This window comes from Stegodyphus dumicola, chromosome 9 (genome assembly GCF_044657685.1).
Source record: "Stegodyphus dumicola isolate Sdum_Otavi_A_Nest chromosome 9, ASM4465768v1".
NCBI lineage: Eukaryota > Metazoa > Arthropoda > Arachnida > Araneae > Eresidae > Stegodyphus > Stegodyphus dumicola.
In genome coordinates, this window is record NC_140776.1 from 127282292 (window position 1) to 127298737 (window position 16446).

Consider the following 16446-nt stretch of genomic DNA (forward strand, 5'->3'; position numbering starts at 1 on the left):
CGGGACCCGTTGACTGAACCTGCGTCGAAGATGTGAAGGTCTGTACGACTACCAAGCATGATGCCTCCCCAAACGAGAACACCGCCACCTCCATACCTGTCCCTTTCAATGATGTTCGAGGGATGATTGCGGCTTCCCCGCTCTCTCCAGATGAGTATGCGATGAGAATCGCTACTCAGACTGAATCTGCTCTCATCTGTAAAGAGTACTCGTCCCCATTCATTGTTTTTCCAATTCCGGTGTTCCCGGCACCACAGAGAACGCCTTCTCCGATGAGCAGGCGTTAGAGGTACACACCGTACAGGACGTCGTGCAAACAGACCTCCACCGTGCAGTCTTCTGGCCACGATAACACGCAATATCGGTTGTCCAGTCGCCTGTGTCGTGTGTCTAGCGATTTCTCCCGCTGTCTGCTGCCTGTTTCTTCTGGCCTGTAAGGCAATATACCGGTCATCTGCGGGTGTGGTTCCTCGTGGACGACCACTACTAAACCCCGGATAACTGTTCCTGTAGTTTGAAAGTCGTGAAACGATGCTGTGAGCAATTCCGAACTCTGCAGCCACACTTGTCACACTGCAGCCTTCCTCCAACTTCCCAATGATTCGACCTCGGGTAAAAGCATCCAGATGTCGTCTAACAGATTGATTATTCGCCATTTCTCGCTGACTCAGCAACTCGGTGTGATTTTAACTGTTACACGGCGTGCAATCTCTTTGCCAGAAATACTGATCTTACACCGACAACATGCTTTATACTACTCAGACACTTCCCCATTACGTCTACCTGCATATCTGCGCATGTGCTACCGTACATCACCTTACTTAATCTCCTGATTGGTCTTTCTGTTCGCTCTGCCTCTTCGTTCCGCTGATATGCTAATTTTTCGACTTCGTCCTTAATTTTTGCACACCAGTGTATTTTAAAGTATGTTATCGTTCAGCAAACCGTAAAATATTTAATCTTTCACCCACTAAGACGCACTTATTAACATGCATGTTATTGCATCACTCAAATTTTCTTTGCTTTTGAAAGTGAAATTGTAATCGTCGTCACAAAGCATTACTTCAGTTATTCTGTGAATTCAGTTACGCCACTAAAATGACAATCGGTTGCTCGATCTACACCTCTAGCACGAAAGACAAAGGCATCATTAGCTTCAGAGGCAAAGGAGCAAGGGAAGCAAGACTGAAAAATATTCGAATATGCAGTGCTGAAACCCGTTCGTCTGAAACAGACGTGCAACGGGAAGCAAGATTGGAAAACGTTCTAGTACGCACTGCTCAACCCCGTTCGTCTGAATTTCGGATGCAAGACTTTATTTAAAAATTGAAACATACACACGTTCTTTCCTTTAAGTAGCATTGCAACGTATGCCGGGTAACAGCTAGTAAAAAATAAAATTTTCCGTCATGTTTATATGTGTTGTTATTTAAAACAAATTGCTTACATAATTGCAATTGCATTTAATTATAGAATGAATGTATATATTACATAAATTCTATTGAATTATGTTATCATTTTCAATAAATTGGGGATAAAATTGCATTACATACTATAACAAATAAAATTTTTATTAAATTATTAAATTCCTTTCTTCTCTTCTTCTGTCTATAGGTAGATAGATAGATAAATCTAAATTTTGATATGATTATCTAAGAATTGATAAGAAAATATTAATGTGATAAAAAATTATCTTAAAGGAAATACTATCGAAGCGGAATATTTTTTAAAGTGTAAATCTTATTAAAGGTTGTACGTATTGTGGAGAGAAAAAGTTGAAATGTATTCAATGAAGATTAAATGTAAAAATATTTTACGAGAAAAATTGTTTTCGATTCCATAGTAAGATCCATACTTTTCAAGGTGAACTATTCTCTTCCCATAAAATCACCAATTCAATTCGATATCTATGCGTGTGTGCGTGAACTAACTTTTTGTTGTATGGATTTATTGTCGATTTATAGTCAGTTTCGTTTTCGACAAGGTTTACAACATTCGGCAACAAATCGCACTTTCTTAAACCCGAACTGCGGCGACCCGAATTGTGACGTTTTTGTCGCCCACGCCGCTACAGAGGATAAGTACCAAATTTTGAATTTAATGAGAAAATCTTAAAGATTAATTTAAATTTTCTCTCGATTCAGATTTGGAAATCGTTTCGCTAAAAACATCTCTTTTCCTCCAAACCTAACAGTGAAATTCTGTTTAATTCTATGATAAAATTTAAGATTTTCTCTTACTGAGACACTTGAAACACATTTTTTTTTTTTTTTTTTTTTTTTTTTTTTTTTTTTTTTTTAAGATTTTTATTAGATAAGAGGTCTTACCTCAAGAAACTTTTGCTGTAAGAATCTTCAAATCGATCTTCCCGCTTTTTCCTGGATAACCAACATGGGCAAAAGGCTTTGCAGAAATTGTTTTTCAGACATTCCACGCACCAAGTCCAGATCTCTTCGTACCATGGATAATGGGGTCGCTCTCCTCTACAAATACGCAAAGCGTTTTTCTTAGCTTTCATCAGCCTCTTAGCTGCTCTTTTGAGTTTGTATGCCTTCAACACCAGCAACGGACCAGGCATTTCTGCACTCTTCAGGCACCTATATAGAATAGTAGTGGGAGACCAATCTTTAAAAATAGTATTATATATGCACTGTGCTGTATTCATATCAATATATCTATATATATATATAAATATGCAAGAAAAATAAAGAATATGTAAAAGATTAAATTGGCAGCGTAAATTAATTTTCCTTCTCTAGTCTAAAAATAACAACATGCACTACGTCATTTCGAGAGAAATCTATATCATATGATTCTTACGTAATTCTGGGGATGTAAATTGAACTAAAACTCAAGCAGCCAATAATAATTTTACAGCAATATTAACTATTCAATCAAAATGCTTTGAAAACCAAAACTTAGTTTTGACTTAAGATTTCATCCTGAACATTACACACTTGCTTTCCATGCTTTGGCCTGGCCGCACTGCAGTCTGTCTGCTCTTTCTTTCTTATTGCAAATTTATCTAAAATGTAAAATCTCTTGGAACAGGCACAATTAATGTGCCAACTTCATTGCCGCCGCAACATGTTTGCTGAAATAAAAAATGAATATTTAAATCTGCCTACGCTATCCAAATTCCTTCTCCTAAAAATATTACATATATATATATATATATATATAACATAAAAGTTGTAGACGCACAACCACACCATGTCCACATATGTCCTTTCTTTCACAGTTGTTCTGTCTTACTTTCGCAAGAGTTACACTGTATGGCCTCTCGCATTTTCCCTAGTATTTTAGCCCTATGTTTCGAAGACATTAAGCATATTAGAATAATTTTCACCTTATATTATTTTCTTGTTTACTGTGTGCTCCACTATTAGGTACACACTGAAAAGGAGGGATGCCGTATGGAGCACTTTTTAAGGAAAGCTGCCTAGTATCCATAGAAGGGGAAAAACACGAAAACGCTAAATTTGCCAATTTAATGATAAATGTCGATAGTTTGCGAATCGTTTTAAAAGATATCACAAAAGTAACCCAATAAGGTAATTTACCCTTTCATCTATAAAAAATCGTCAAATTGGTCCAAAGTAATAACGTTAATTTAGGTAAGTACCCGTTTAATTTATCTCATACACGATATTTTTTATTCGAAATTTCATTGATCTGCTGCTCTTTCATGAAATTGCTAGCATCCACAATTTTTTAAACTGTTTTCTCGCTAGTGCATCAGCTTGGTTAAAATTTTTTAATACCGCCAATAGCTAGTCTGTTCTGGAAAGAATCCACATGCGAAATTTAACTATGCATCCTTTGTTATTAAATAATATAATAATTCTATATCATTCCTCACATTGTAGTATGCATTTAGTGAAAAAATTAACTTGTAAAAATGGCAATTTGCTTTTTTGATTAATAGATTTTCAGTAGTCCCCCTCCCCATTTAAAAAAAAATCCGCGGTTTTTATTTGTCATAGGGATCATGGGTTGTCGAATGTTTACCGAGTCATAGCCAACATGAGCATTGATTAAAATATTCGGTGCAATAAATTCTCTAAAATGGTTATTATAAGAAAATTAAGAATACACTGCTGGACATCCAAAATGCAACACGAAAGGATAGGAGATATCAAAACCAAATTTATTTCAGAGGCTAGCTGTTACCCGGCATGCATTGCAAAGCTGCTTAAAAGAAAGAAAGTGTTTGTTTTACAATTCTGTTATGACATTTTTTCGTTATGCGTATTCTGCATGTTTCGATTTGCTTGTGTCACCTGATACCAAGGTTGATAATGGTTCGGGCAGTGAATTTAATTCCCACAATTTCACTTTTCCACTCGCCCAATATATTCCTGGCGCTTCATTCTTAAATTTGAGGGCTCTGCAATACGTGGGCAATTTATACGTGCATAATTAACATGCGTGTTACTGCGTGCATGTTAATGCATGAAAAACTAAATATTTTATGCTCTGCTGAACAACACATTTTAAAATATTTTTACTTTGGGAAATAGTAACATATTTCTCTTAAATAGCCGAGTTTGTTTATTAAATTCGAGACAAATTAATATAGTTCTGTTTTCCTGAATGGCAACACAAGTTTTTTATATCCTCGAGCTTTCTTATTAAATTTGAAGCATAACTGTTACGGATTTTATATTTATTTAGCTATTTTTAGTAGGATTTGTAATTAAAATTGTGTTTTATATTACAGTGCAATGCAGTACAAGACTTATTTGAAGAGAAAGCTACGCTAATATTTTGATATCCATATTAGCCTACTTGCTGATCACGGTAAACGATGCATTTTCTGTTTTCATATTCAAATAGGCAAGGCTTCGGCAATTCAATAGCGATATCCGAATGATAATATTAACCGTAATTACATTAAGTAGCGCCTACTACTAGACTAAAAAAATGTAAAATAAGTGATTTTTATCATTTATTAAATAGCTATTTGCTATTACTATAATCTCTATCCATCAGTGATTTAAGAATTGAATAGCTACAATGAAGTTGTATTGACAAGATATGTTTAAAAATGAATCAGACACAATACTACCTTTTATAATTCAGGAAATCACTCCACTGACCCTCCTTTCCAACTTTCAGAAAACCATTGCGTGGATGGAAGCAGTGGCGAAAGCAACAAAAAAACTACGACTGGAATTTCACTTTCCAAAAAAGAAATATTATTTTAAATCTGTTATTTCAAATCTAACAGAGCTACGCGATTGTTAACTCAAACTTAAATCACGCGCTAATATTTACGCTGGATTCGCAAATTATTAGCATTATCTAGTCCAGAAGGGACTATTATTTTCGAAATGGGATTTTGTGTGGGTTCATTAAAAACGGCGAATGACTTTTTTAATTGTTGCTACCAAATATTACCTCCCGGCATTATTGAAAAATGAAGAATCTGCATGTATCTATGTATGTTCCTCGCACTGTGAAAAAACGATGGTAGCACCATCAAATTTTGAATAACGTAGTCCTCCATCCCAACATAACAATTTGGAATCCCGAATTTTGAATTTCGGATTTGTTTTATTAGCTATTTCATAGTAATAAAACAAATTTGTAATAGTAATAATAATTTTGTAATAGTTTAATGAATTTCTGATTAACAAAGTTAATGAGCTGAAAGCGAGCAGTGACAATATGGTACGGAATAAAACATTTTCATCTCTAGCACGTGAAATTGTCTATCGAAAATTTTAAAAGTATGCTGTTTTTTAATATTTTGTAATTTTGCTGTTGAACTGAATTTTATTGTGGCATAAGTGCGAAGAAAATGATATTTAATAAATAGTTAACATGCGATAGTTAATAAAGTTAATAATAAAAACACAAAAAAAAAAAAAAAAGTTTTCTAAGCCGTCTTACTAAGAAAATAGAACATTGAAAAATTGAACATTGAAGAACTAAGAAAAAGACTGAAAAAATTGAAAAAGTATATCAGCATTTAACACAGTATCGGGAATTCTGAACATAATGGGGCTATGCTGCCTTTTAAAATTTTCGTGATTTTGCTGTTGAATTGTATATGGTGCAAGTGCGGAAAAAAAAGATGGGCAGTAATAACGCTAAAAAGACTAAAAGAAAAAAAAGAAGAAGAAGAAGAAGGATTAACAGGAGTGAGTGCAACAGTCGACTGGTAGACTGAGAGCTCGGCGAGAGTGTAAAAGACCTTAACAGATCTTTTTGCGCGACCGTTTTTAACCCTATATGCCGTTCAGACATTAGTGTCTCAAATTAACAGACATGAATTGCCCATTATCTTGGTGAATCTGGATGAAATTTTCTAGGAATCGGCGGGGGAATACATATGAGATTAAATTCTCGCGATATTACGAATAGTACGAATACCTCTGAATAAAATTTCATCATTTTGTTTTATTTGTGCTGATAAGGATAAATTTTATTCACTTTTTAATCGACTTGTGCATTCAATCCATTACGAACCCATACGCACGCAACACTTCTTGGTGTCAGGAGTGAGGTTTTGAATGCCAATCACAAGAGCAATGGAAGAGCAGTTAAGACAGCTGACTGCAGCCTTTGCTTCATTTAAAGAAGAAATTAAAGCGAGCCAAGGAAAGATCAAAGCTGGTCAAGAATCAGTTTAGGGAGAGATGAAAATCTTAAAAAAGTGATTACCTGTATAATAGAAAAATTTGAGTCTATGGAAGGCAGAATAGACGTGGTTGAAAATAAAGTTGGACAAATTGAAGTTTCTTCTGCCAAGGAACATATAGAAGAGGTAGTTTCTGCCGTTGAACAAAAAATCGATTATAGAGTTTCTTCTGTGAAAAACCAAATAGAAGAGACAGTTTCTGACGTGGAACAACAAATTGATGACAGTGTTTCTGCAGTCGCCAAAGAAGTTGATACTTTAAAGAAATTCGTAGGGAGGGCAGGCAGCAATTCTGATGGTTTAAATTCTTACCCATGCCTGTTCGTCCCTCCCTAAAGCTATCTACGTATGATGGGAAGACCTCTTGGCTAGTTTATAAGACGCAATTTTCAGTAGTGGCAGAAGCGAATGGATGGGATTCCCAAGCTAAGGCCTGTGATCTCGCCGCTTCTCTGAGAGCAGACGAGGCGGATATCCTTCAAACTGTTCCCAAAAACCAGAGATTAGACTTTAAAGCTCTATCCGGGGCATTGGAGCTGCGCTTTTGGGGAGAAATGTTTGAAAGACTACAGTAGGCTTGACAGGTAAAATCCTGTCAACAGAAGCCCGAGAAAATACCAAAAATTCTTACCCATGGCTGTTCGTCCCTCCCTAAAGCTATCTACGTATGATGGGAAGACCTCTTGGCTAGTTTATAAGACGCAATTTTCAGTAGTGGCAGAAGCGAATGGATGGGATTCCCAAGCTAAGGCCTGTGATCTCGCCGCTTCTCTGAGAGCAGACGAGGCGGATATCCTTCAAACTGTTCCCAAAAACCAGAGATTAGACTTTAAAGCTCTATCCGGGGCATTGGAGCTGCGCTTTTGGGGAGAAATGTTTGAAAGACTACAGTAGGCTTGACAGGTAAAATCCTGTCAACAGAAGCCCGAGAAAATACCAGAATGTTCTGAATGTTCTCGTACAGGATTAAAAAGTTTATATGCTGGAAAAAAAACATCTCAATTCAGTTTTTTATTAGTTGTTTACTTAGTGCCGTTATTGATTGTAGCGAATTCGCGGTGAGATCGGATTAGATTTCTGAGTGTTTGAGTTCTGTTCAACGTTTTAGTAGTTTAAAGTATAACTACTGTGAGATAGTGCGATATTGTACGAATATCTCTGAGGAAGTTTCAGCATTTTGTTTTATTTGTTGTGATAAGAATAAATTTTATTCACCTTTTTATCGACTTGTGCATTCAATCCATTACGAAACCTTACGCACGCAACAATACATACCTTACGCTAACTCAAAACTCAAAGCTTTTAAATCGTTAAGATTTTAGTTAAATGTGCGATAAATTAGCGTAAAATTTATACATAAAGAGAGTGACTTTTGAGAATCTAATGTAGACTTTTCTTTTGAGCGATAGATCTGGGGAACGGGCAGACCAGGGTAACAATGCAACATGGTAAGCTAAGAAGAAAGCCTGAATATTGCGTGCAATATGTGGTCGCTTACTGTCCTGTTGAAATGTAGCCGCAGGAAATTCGTCAAGGTAAAAAAAGAGAACAGGCTGCAAATCCATAGAGATAAAACGTTGGCTGGTAAGTGTGCCGATAATGCGTAGTAGTGAGTGGGGAAGTGGAATCCAATGTCACCCTACACCATAACACCGGGTGCAGAACTAGTATGACGATGCACATCACAACAGTCGAGCAGCCTCTCTCCACTGTGTCTCCAAACTCTAATCCGACTATAGAGTCACTGCAAGCAGAAGTGTGATTGTCCGAAAATTCATCCGTCATCGCTGTTCAGTGCACCACTGCAAACTCAAACGCCTGTTGTTTAAAGGTAAACGAAGCAATGAACGTCTAGCAAACAGTCTATTGTACCGTAAACGACGTCGAATTGTTGGTTCAGACACCGAATGTTATGTTACAGAGTGCGTTAATTGTGATATGGTTGCGGATGTGGCAATACGCTCCATTGTGCCATGCGCACAATATGCCTTTCTTCGCATGGAATGGGGTGAAAAGGCGTTCGCAAATTCTCTCGTCAGTCGTTCACTCCTGCATCCACGGATTCCATATTCACATGACTATTGTTTCGCTACATTCGACAAGGATATTCCGCAATCTCTGTATACAACAATTCTGTCACGGTCGAACTCACAGACGTGCTAGAAACTCCCGATGCCCGTGTTTTCCTACGAGGCATACTGAAGTTTCACACACTAAAAATTTCACGACAGAACAATTCACGTTATTCAAAACGGTAATCTTTTCTCTTTTTGTATACGAATTGTAAGGATAACTGCAGTTACCTATGAAGTGTGCGTACGCTAAAATCGTAATCATTTGCATATTCCATCGACATATGCATATGATACAAGTTTCATGGTGCTTGGGTGCTTTCTTCGTGATGCTTCATTTTGGATATATTATGCATTACGTAAGTAATACTACTAATGCATAATGTAAAGTCGACCTATTTTCAGAACGTGCCAAACTCTGATAATCATGTGCATACATGTCTTCAGTCGTCATTTTGATATGCGTTCTTTTTCTGTCGCAGTCCACATTCTAACGGTTTTTATAGAGAAATCGTGTTTTTTTTTTTTTTTTTTTTTTTTTTTCTCTTAAGCTCAGTTTTTAAATATGTGCTTACAGAATTTCCGTTCGATAGAAGAAACTATGGCGTAAAATTTCTGCCTGAATTCACTAATATGTCGTAAAATTACTAAAGAAGACAGCTTCTTTGAGTCTCTCGCGCGATACCACGAAATTTCCACCAGAACAAAATAAGACGAAAACAAAAACTAGCTAGTAAGTAGGTTTATTAATTTTTAAGATAATACTTAACTAAAGCGTAATAATTTATGTAATAACATGTATGTATGTAATAATCATTAAAAAATAATCTCCAAATTGAAACGAGATGGTTGCACTAGTACGCAACCTCTGCAGTAAGTACATCCTGCAGACGGTATTAATACTCAAGCAACTGAATCGTGCTGGGAGATTTTAAAGCTAACGTTTATACAAAACATGCGTAGTATGACTCTATAAACACTTCAACGTTATCTCGCAAAAGCATAGTGGAGATCCGCTGGTAAAGAGATCACTATTTTCTGGCTATGCTTGCGCTACATTCGCAACGCATCTAGCTGAAGGACTCATGAAAACAACGCTTTCAAGGCAACTCCTGCTTTTGTTTTTTGAAATTGGCAGTCCGATTTAACGGGATTAAAAATTCGACAAGTTATTTAATTAATGAATGAAATATTTTTCATTTATGTTATTTCAATTATTTGTATTTATATTCAGATTTAAAAATAGCGCGTTATTAATGCCATCTAAGAAATAACTAACTGAAAGGTGTAAATCGCATACTTTGCTACATGAATTTTTACGATTCATTCGTAAACAGTGATCAGCATTATCACACCGAATCTGTGCATAAAATTAACTTATGCACCAGAGCCCTCACTTCCAGTTATAAACTGCCAACATAGTTTACATTTTTTTTTATTTGTTCATTAGAAAAAGGTACTTACTTGTTATCCCGTCGACCCCACTGGCGGAATATTCAGCAACGGTTGCCAATCGCCAGTCGTTACTGCGGAATTCTAGAGGAAGTGTCCATTTATAATTGGCGCTAAATCACGTTGCTCGGCCGATCGAAGGGATAATACGTAATTACCAATAACAATGGTTTGGTTCGGTTTTGGTTTATTGAGATTACGGCAAAGCACACTAGGGCTATCTGCCTAAGGGGAGGGATACCTTCGTGGAGGACTTTCTAAGGGAAACTGCCTCGTATACACGTTACACATGGGGAAAACCACGAAAACGCCCATGCAGCCAGCCCGCTTGCGAGATTATAACCTCGGACCGAACTACCAGTGTTCAGCGACTTTACCGCTCGGCCGCTGGTAATAATGATAATAATAATTAGTTTCGGACGCACTTTCGATAGGCGGCATGTTAATTCAAAGCCGACTTTGGAACAACTATTTTCGGAACCGTGATACAAACGGAAACCTTTGTTACCGGAAAATAGTGGAACTCTTTTTATTGAAATTACTGTAGCCACCGTACCAGATACACCAGACGCTTCGCCCGTTGGCAGTATTATGTCTGACATGATAGCCTTGCCATTTTGGAAGATTTTATTTGGTATGGCTACCCATTTAACCAGTCTATGCCAGTGGCGTAGCGAGCGGGGGGCAAGGGGGTGTATGATGCCCCGGCGCCTCTCGCAGTGGGGCGCCAAATGGTCTCCAAACAAGATTTTCCGGAAAATTTCATATTTATTTTGATCGATTTCTGGATAATATATTTGAAATTAATAATTATTATAATATAATTAATTACTCATTTTCTTGATTTGTCTGATAAAATATGTAATAAAATGTTTGCAGTACATCAACTAAATAGCTCCGCATACAAAACGTTCTTTCTGACCACTTCATTTCTCTAAAATAGGAATATATTTTTATTTTTTTAAAACAAAATGCAAGTATAGATCCCGCTTTTATATTTTAAAACGATAACATGACCTTGTCCCGAATTTTTCGAACATATCCAGTTTCCAAAAACCGATTCCATAGTCTGGAAATGGCATTTTGAGAAACTCGTAACGCTTTCGCTACAATGGATTGCGTTTGACTCTCCTGTAAACGCCTGATGGCCTTCCTGGCTACCGATTAAATTAAGTCATGAGGCTGAGACATCGTATATTCACCGCTTTAAAGCATTCAAAGCGTGTCAATTGTTTTTAATCTCCTACTACAAAAGGAATGCTGCAGGTCGCTCCTTATCTAAAACGCATAGTTTTCGATGTCACAGACTAAATTGGCATATTCCCAACTTGTAAACGCTATAATTTTCCTTTATAATCTTTTCCATTTCCTTTTGTTAAAAAGGTTGTCGATCATATGGTTATTTCATACCATATGATCCATATGAACATACCATATGAACTCACAATATCCCCTAATTGTTTTGAACAGTGAATGTGACTGCAAAATGTTACTCCGCAGTACAAAGAAACTGAACCTAAAACTCCATTACAGATCTATGGAGAAAATGTTTTTCCAAGCCTAAGAGTAGCACTTCAACCACTCCTTACTGTTTCATTATCAAATGCTAGCTGTAAACGTTCGTTCAGCAAATTAAAATAAATTTGGACATATTTACAATCAACGATGGGACAAGATCCCCTAAGTCATCTAGCATTTTTAAATGTGGAAAGAGAAAAATTTGAAATGATAGACTTAAATTTGTTTCATCCAAGACAAGAAAAATGTATACATAGTAATTAATTATATTAATGTATTATAATATTAAATTATTATTAATAAATATATCTACACTAAATGGATTTAAGATCATACAATATTTTATCTATAATATATATTAAACTTTTTATTGTTTAAAAATTGTACTTTTTTTAAAAACAATTATATAAATATGTAAAATAAATAATACATTTTTAACTAATTCTAGATCATCGTATGTGTGATTTTCTGCCGACTCAGAATCCAATGCTAGTTTTCCGAATCCAATGCTAGTGCAGTTAGGTAGTGACTATTCTGAATATATTTTAGAGTATTTCATGACAAGTTCAGCATTTTATTATTATTTGTATTATTTTATTATTACGAATATATTCTACACATTATATTACCGTGTTTTTTTTGGGGGGGCGCCAAAAATTATCTTGCCTCGGGCGCCAGTTATGGTCGCTACGCCAATGGTCTATGCGTTTCTTTATAGTTTTATTTGGTTATTTTTCTTATTTCTGCTCTGATTTTTGTTAAAAAAGAATTTTCTTATATTTTTAACTTTTTTAACGTTGTTTTCCGTGTTTCAAAAGGTAAGTGGACTTGTTTTTATCTTGTTTCAACTATTTAAGTTTTTATATTGTTTGAACTATTCAAGTTTTTACATTTCGAACTTTAAGCCTAACAACTCTGCGAAAACAGGGTTTTCTCACCAAAAAGTATTGGCGGTAACTTTTCGTTAACGCGTTGCGTCGACCACATCTATTCGGGCGTTGCTTAAATGTGATCCCGTTTGTCCATGATTACTTTGATAACTTTGACCGAACATTAAATGGTGAGAATATTTTTTGAAATAGCAAATGGAATTAAACTAATTCAATATAAATAAATCTTAATCCTCTTCTTCTTAAAGAAAATTTATATCAAAGAGGTAGAACGAATGCATCCATATATTCTGTGCAATGAAAATGAAGCCATTATACGTTACGGTATGAAGTCACGACTTATCATGGCCTCTGCCATAGGAAAACTTTTGATTGATTTTGTTTACAGTTTAAACGGTGTTGTGTGTGTAGCCAGGACCGTTCCTAGACCATTGCCTGCCCACGTACTTTCCTAGGATTGCAGCTCAAAAAATAAAAAAGAAATACTCAATCATTTAAAATTTTTATTTCGTATTCACTAAGTATTTATATATTACAAATTATATAAAAAAAACGCTTACATATGACAAGTACTTAGGATCAATTTAATGAATTAAAAATATTTAGTCGTGGTATCGCGAGAGTCCGGCCGCTCCTGATTTTCGCCGCATGCGTACTTTTACACGTTGCACCTCCGCTAGGAATGTTTCTGTATGTAGCTACATGTAACTGAACCTTTATAGGTCTCTCATTCTAATTTTAACACTAAACATAATTTGTTTTCTACTTAGTATATTGAAAAATCACAAGGATTGCAAATAACCGTTTCAAATTTAATAAATATCTGGGTTCATGAATGATAACTATAAAACAAATGGCTAAAAACTAGAAGAACATTGAAGGTTTCAATGGTATTTTATGCAAATTATGCCTAAAGATACTTCTCCGAGCCTTCAGACGTTCATATTTGCTCTCAAATTCAGTTTAATTTTATTTAACAATATGTTTCAAAGTCTTATCTACGTTGCATGGCAGACATGATAAGTCGTGACGTCACCTTGTTGATATTTTCATGGCTTTTGTGACGTCATGCTTACTCCTTCTACTCTAACCTACTCGGTTTATACCATGACATGTTTGACTTTGCTTCAGAAAGCCACAGGCAGATATCTTCTATCGTTGAATCTGCAGCTTGATATTTTTCATTAATGTCCAGGCAAGCTTTAAATTTCTCAAAATTCATATTAGTTACAGACGTTTCTAGTTCTTCATATTCTTTTATTTTATTATTTATTAAAAGATTGGCATACTTAAAACTGTACAATTCTGTTAGAGCGGCGTTAAAAATGCGCCAACAACCATACTAAATATCTTGTCTCGAGAATTTAATGTTTGAAATATCGTCGCTCGTTATTTTGAATATTTTGTATTTACGTTTCAAATATCGTGGCATGAGAATTCTAGTTTTCGTTTAAAATATCGTCACTAGTCATTTTTTTGCTATATTTTGCCATTTTTTTAGTACGATGGATTACACAATTTGGCAGTTACCTAATGACGAAAGCGCTGCCATGAGATTCTTTCAGGATAAAGGACTGATTCATAGTAACAGACTTTGTTCTCAAAATCATCCAATAAAGTTAAACTTTTTTTAAACAAAGCTCCTATATGGCGCTGTTACGTACGTTCTTGCTTCGAAAAAAAAAAAAAAAAGCATTGAGAACCAAAACATGGTTTAAAGGCTCGCGTCTTACTTTCCTCAACGCCGTTCGTTTGTCATCTGCGATGTCAAAAATTGACGCCGATTGAATTTTGCAAACTTAAATTAGAAATTAGCCATACTATGACAGCAGATTGGAATAACTACTTAAGGGAGGTATGTGCAAATAGTTTGATGTCTCGTAAAAGAATTAAAATCGGCGGAGCCAGCAAAACCGTAAAAATAGAGGAAAATCTTTGGTACTTTTCCGTTTCGCCGGCGCAAATCTCACCAAGCAGACTTTATTGGCGACAACATACAGTATACACATAAAAAATTTTAGTTCTAAAAATTCTTTTTTTTTTTTTTTTTTTTTTTTTTCTTTAGGCATAAACATGTTAATATCCTTAAAACTTTATAAAAAGCCAATAAATAAAGACAATAAATTTGTAAAAAGACATTAATTTAAGAATTTACTATGCTTTCATGGTTCAACATCCTAATTCGCCTGTTCATATCACGTGACTCCAAGCGATCTCATCTCACGTAAACTACTCTACAAAAATCTAATGCTTTCAGTAATTATCTACATTAATTTCAAGTTAAATCTTAATTTGGAACACAAGTTTAAATGCAAGAAATATTTCAATGCGTACGAATAGCTTACTCAGAAATTATGTAAAACTGCAGTGCTTTACTTCACTAATGCATTCTTATTAGAATTGATGAATTTAACCCTTGACTTTCCTTTTCTATATTTTCGGCTTCGGGTAAGAGCTGCGATTGCATCCTAATTGACCTAATTACCGAAAATGGCCTTAGACATAAAACTGAACTATCTGATAAAAATTCTATGCAATTATATGCCAGTTTTGAAAGAAACAATCAATCTGATAAGAAAAAGCTGCGACTTGTTTTGAAAATAAGGCGTAAAAGGTTACCAGCGAGAATATTCCGTTTGGCATCGGTTGTACCATTATTGGCGAGACTTTATCGCTTGCGCCGGCAAAATGGAAAAGTACCAAATCTTTTTACAAGAATGAAAAACAACATTGGACGTATTCTTCCGCAACAATGGGTATTCCGCGGTTTATATAGAAAAAGCAAAGAATGTTTTCTGTTCGCCGTTCCTGATCGTTGTGCTACGACATTGATGACTGCCAATCAAGAAAACATCGCGGATGGCAACATTATATTTTCAGACTGCTGGAAAGGATATAAGCAAGAAGACTAAGAATGCTTAAGTTATGTATTTCATTTGGGTATGAACATATGGGTATGAACATTTCACTGTGAATCGCAGCTATAATTTTGTAGACCCCGAAACTGGATGCTATACCCAAACTGTAGAGCTATTAAGGGACAGTGTTAAATGGAGAAATAAATGTCAGCGGGGCACTGGTCACCATCATTTGTTATCATATTTAATAGAATTTATGTGCCGTCGTCTATATTCAAAAACTGAACATTTTTCTGCAATACTGAATGCTATTCGTAATTTTATGCGCATGTTATATAACTTTAATTATTTTTAGATTGTATTTCGCTCTGTTTTGATATTTTTATTTATATGTGGAATATTTTCAGTTGCAAAATTAAAACGAAAAATTTACTTTTTCCAGAATTAATTTTTTTAATTCTTTTGAACTCTTATTATCATTTTATAGGTTAATACTTGGCGAGAATTGCTGTGTGTGTGTATTTAATTATGGCAAAGCACACTAGGGCTATCTGCCTAAGGGGAGGAATGCCTTCGTGGAGGGCTTTCTAAAGGAAACTGGTTCGTATACACGTTACACATGGGGAAAACCACGAAAACGCCCATGCAGCCAGCCCGTTCGCGGGATTCGAACCTCGGACCGAACTACCAGTGTTCAGCGACTTTACCGCTCGGCCGCTGGTGGGCCTGGCGAGAATTGGAGGCAAAAAAAAAAAAAAAAAAGTGGCGTATTTTTAACTGACGCCGCTCTAACAGAACAGTACCCTTAAAACAGTTCTTTATTGTTTGGGCGATTTTACATTTGGGGGGTTAGTTTAAAAACTTCATTCCATAATATTTTGATATCCATATTAGCCTACTTGCTGATCACGGTAAATGATGCATTTTCTGTTTTCATATTCAAATAGGCAAGGCTTCGGCAATTCAATAGCGATATCCGAATGATAATATTAACCGTAATTACATTA

The 16446-nt window shown here is 35.6% G+C and overlaps 1 protein-coding gene across 1 annotated transcript in view; it reads right to left on the minus strand.

Annotated features, from left to right (window-relative positions):
• The window catches only part of LOC118179875 (DC-STAMP domain-containing protein 2-like), a 78846-nt gene extending 76257 nt beyond the window's left edge, over positions 1–2589 (minus strand). Inside the window, exon 1 of the mRNA XM_085823123.1 lies at positions 2328–2589. Within this exon, the coding sequence (XP_085679249.1) occupies positions 2328–2578 (251 nt within the window). The 5' untranslated portion in view covers positions 2579–2589. The remainder of the gene's footprint in view (positions 1–2327) is intronic.
• Between the last annotated feature and the right edge of the window lie 13857 nt (positions 2590–16446).